A 4,327-nucleotide genomic window follows, 5' to 3' on the forward strand; every position below is an offset into this window, starting at 1 on the left:
TATAAGATCTGTAAGCTGCATGCAGGTCTCAAAAGGGGCTATTTTTAGCAGGTGGTGGAGCTGTGTGTTAGGGGGATGTAGACATCAAAGGAAGCAAAATACTTTGGAGAACATGAGGGAGGTAGAAAATATCAGATACTGACAAATACCTACTGACAATTTTAACTGGTTATAATGCCAAAGCGTTGGCTGGCACCACAGGGGAGACATCTTAGGAGCTGTCTTTCCTTTCCATTAACTCGAGCCCTCTGGAATTTGGCACTGTGAAATGCACAGGTAGAGGGGAAGGGTCCTCCCAGGAGGGAAGAGCAACTCCAACAGGGCGCAGAGGCAGAGAACTGTGTTAATGCTCAGCACAAGACAGCTGGGGGACTGACTGCCAGCGGTCACGGGGGTTTGGGGCAGCTGATGGCTCTCCTACGAGACATCTTCTGCAGTGGGGAGATACCGCAAGGAAAAGAAATCCAGAAGAAGAAACATCCCTATAAAACACTAAGTGAGCAGCAGCAAAAGCTCTAGCAGTAAAATAACCACTTGCTTTTTGTCTGCCTTTGCGCTGTATCAGAAAACACTCCTCAGGCCACCCCAGTTCTTAGCTTCCACCACGGGACTGTCTGCCAGCAGCAGCAGCAATCACAAGGAGTAAGTGCTTAACCCAAGTAGTGCCAGGCAGCAGCATTCTCAGGAGAGAGTTCCTAAAAGCAAGAATATGCTCGAGTTTCACCATCCCCAGTCTTTCGCCGTTCTGTTTTCAGCAGTCTGGTGAGACATTTCAAATTCAGAAAAAGTATCTCCACAGTTACACACCTCTTCCTTGCAAAGTGCCACTTCTCTCTGGCCGCTTTCAAATTTTAAGAGATGAAACACGGTAAAAATGCCTTGCCTCAATCATCATGATAATTAGTTCTCAGTTTTCAGCCAACAGCTAAAACATACAACATTTTCCGCTCTGCAATGATAACTGAAAGAACCCAAAAGAAATAATCTAAAATTCCAGCTCATGATATACAAAACCACTTTGTTTAGGCTTACATCCATTCCGTAACACCAAAACAGAGGATTCGACCTGAATTTCTGACAAAACGAGAGACATTCCAAAGGGTATTCATTTGATATATGGCCCGTATAAATACACCAAAGTAGAATCTACTAATATAATATCTTTGTGTAAAACGTAACACATAACATTATTGCAAGTTTTATATTTGTAACATACAGAAACTGAGAGCAAGATATCAATTAAAAATCAGTTATGTTTATATATATTCCTTCACTTAACACAAGTACGCCAATGGTACGTAAGAAATCCCTACCCTTCTTCAGAAGACATTAAAAGCTGTTAAACCAGAATGATTTACAGATCCCAAGTGCAAATACCGTACAGAGACAGCGTGCGTTCGGAACAGAAGCACGTCCAAAGTGTCAAGCCTTGTCGGAGAAAAGTCTGATATGTACCCACCTGCCTGGTGCTCGACATTGCAGCGTGAAGAAGACCTGCACCTCTGCTCGGCTCAGTAAGAGGAGTCAGACTGCGTGCATCTCCCTTGCAGGCAGAACCACTGGTTAGAAATGCCCAGCTGGGGTTAGAGGAAAGCCCACAAGTGATTTTTCTCTGCTATTTACCTGCCATTTCTAGAAATGGGAAATTGTATCTACCTTGTGACTGCCTCACGTTCTGGTTTCCGCTGTCACACTCTGAAGTTGTGATCACATCCAAATGTTTGCTTTACCAACTGTGAAGAAATGCAGGTTGCACCTTCCATTGACTCACGGACTTATAAATAACGCCTGCAAGTCCTATAAAAACATAAATTCACTCGACACGTGTGAGTTCAACAGCTGATTCCTTTTGGGACCTGTGATAATTTCAGCATCTGTCTGAAGCACTAACAGCACCAAGTCTAGAGCTCTGCGCCACGCCTCTGTCTTGGCCATAACATTATCATAAACCTTTAAACCCCCTCCGTGGCCGGCAGAGGGACCAGAACCATCCCTGAGCAGATCACCTCTTCTGAACTCTTCCAATACATACGCTGAGGGAGAGCCACCACACTCAGCTGCTTTTTGGAGGTGATGATCAACTAAGGCACACGCCTCCAGCTCTGACGCAGCTTTTGTGGAGTTACACATAACTACAGACAGATACTGCTTCCAGCCACCCGCCAATGCTCGCAGCACAACGGACCTATACTCTGCCGCAGATGCTGCCAGCCAAGGTCTGAGACACTCATTCATGCTGTTTTTATTTGCAGGTTCCAAAGGCTGTTCTGCAAGCATCTGAATGTGACTAAGGCACAAGAACTCCACTGCACCACCACCAAGAAAAACCTTCTCGTCATTTAAAGCATGATGGAGTCGATACACCAAAGTCCAGAACTGGTCTTCAATGAGCTGCACCTTGGAAGCCACAGCAGTGGTAAGCACGGCCGTGAGCAGGGGAATTCCTCGCGCTTTTATCCTGATGGGCACCAGCTGACCCAGATCCATTGCACGCCCATCGCAGGCCTTCCACAGCTCCACCTGGGCCCCGCTCCCCACACCAGAAGCATTCAGCTGGGTGAGGTATGTGACTGGCTGGGCGCCGGTGACCTCCCTGAAGGCCCAGAGCACATCCCGAGTCACGGAACCCACTACCAATATACCATTTGCTATGCATCTTTCCATCACGTTTTCGCACACATTTCCTTTGACCAAAACCAAGTTTACTTCAAAGCTTATCAGAGTACCTAAGACACTGCTTAGCCACGAGTCTCCTGCTCTGCCTTCCCACAGGCTCGGACGCTCCAATACAGTCCTTACGTTACACGGTCTATTAAAACCCAAGTGACGATACTGTTCAGTTAAGTCACCATCCACCAGCAGAATCCGAAGGGGCTTGTCTTCAAAGCGTTTGATAACTGCAGCTTGTTCTGGTGATACTAACGTGACAAAGCCTGGCAAGACACAAGAACAGCTTTCAGGTAGGCCCAGTAAACAGCACGTCACAATTTCTGCAGTATTAAACTGGGAAGAGCCTCTGCATTTTGCTCCCTCTCGTTGATATGCAATAATGCTTTGTAGCAGTTTCATGCTAGTCTGATTTCCACGGCTCAGAGCCATTGCCAGGTGTCCCAGACCCAAACATTCACATGGATCTGCTGATGGTCCCTGAAAATTACCTTGCTGATTTGAAAAATGGCCCTTTCCTAGAGTGCTGAAGTATCTGCTATGGGTTAACCTCTGTTTGGCATAGCCGGATGCAGTAACACTGCTTCCAGAAATCACAGATGTACATTTGTCACCTCCTGGTTTGACAAATGCAGCTACTGAACCAACGCCAGCCAAAGGTGCAGCCAGGTGAGTGTTAAAATTACCAGAGTTTTCTTGATGGGAATAAGAATTTATCTGAATTACTTGTTCCGGTGCAGAAACATCTTTCTGGAAACACAGGCGAACCTGAGGATTTAGACTGTCATGTCCAGTTTGGGAAGTTTTGCTTTGAAAAGCATCTGGCCTAACGCTGCGAGAACACAGCTCTTTATTTACATCATGTATCGACATCTGAAGGCACCGGACTCTCTCACAGCAGGAGTTCAACCCCTCAGACATCACAGACACTATTGCTGAAACAGGAACATTCAGCTGGAGGCACTCCGCCACGGCACTGCTCCACGCGCCAACGAGAAACAACAGGGTACTCGTCCCAGTCCTAAACTCCTTGTTTTGTGCCTGAATGGTTTCATTAAGAAGCTGTCCAGCGGCACTCGTTAAATCCAAACTTTCAATCAGCCTGACGGCGGAACAAATCAATGTGCTTTGGTTGGTGCTTTCATCCACAATGAATTTACACGATTTCATTGGCCCCAGTAATGTTCTTCCAGCTAACGCTAAGGATGAGAGCTGCTGAAGTCCAAGGTGTCTTCTTGCATTCACCGCCCTGAAAGCCATGGGCTGCAGGCAGCACCTGTGAACAGAACACAGACTTAGCGCCCCAGGTCACAGCGCTCCAGAGCGCTGGTCGCCAAAGAACGGAACCAACAGCCTAACGCTGAGCACAGCTCTCCTGGGAGGCTCTCTGAAAAAAGCAGTTCTCCATCCCGGACACTGACTGTGCGACAGCAATGCGCACAGTTACTGAAATGGTGCATTGCTAAAATACCACGGAATTTTTTCTTGCTGGTGGATAGCAAAATGCTGTTAACTCAGTGTTTCTTAAACACGAAGCAGTACAGATTGTACAGAACCCCCATTTCTCTCCTGACTGGCTACCTGGAATTTCGGTTACTTGGCTTACTTGAAACCAAAGTTCATTAGAGCTGATTGTGCAAACCAGAAGTGCTCCGTATAG

At 46.8% G+C, this 4,327-nt stretch overlaps 1 protein-coding gene across 1 annotated transcript; it reads right to left on the bottom strand.

Moving 5' to 3' along the window:
- Positions 1–1,797: 1,797 nt before the first annotated feature.
- BBS12 (Bardet-Biedl syndrome 12) lies at positions 1,798–3,927 on the bottom strand. The gene is made up of 2 exons (XM_010143442.1): positions 3,526–3,927; positions 1,798–3,003 (listed from the first exon to the last, which is right to left on the bottom strand). The coding sequence occupies exons 1-2, from the start codon at positions 3,925–3,927 to the stop codon at positions 1,798–1,800; spliced, it is 1,608 nt and encodes a 535-aa protein (XP_010141744.1).
- Between the last annotated feature and the right edge of the window lie 400 nt (positions 3,928–4,327).

Source organism: Buceros rhinoceros, unplaced genomic scaffold (genome assembly GCF_000710305.1).
Source record: "Buceros rhinoceros silvestris isolate BGI_N320 unplaced genomic scaffold, ASM71030v1 scaffold34019, whole genome shotgun sequence".
In the NCBI taxonomy this organism is placed as follows: domain Eukaryota; kingdom Metazoa; phylum Chordata; class Aves; order Bucerotiformes; family Bucerotidae; genus Buceros; species Buceros rhinoceros.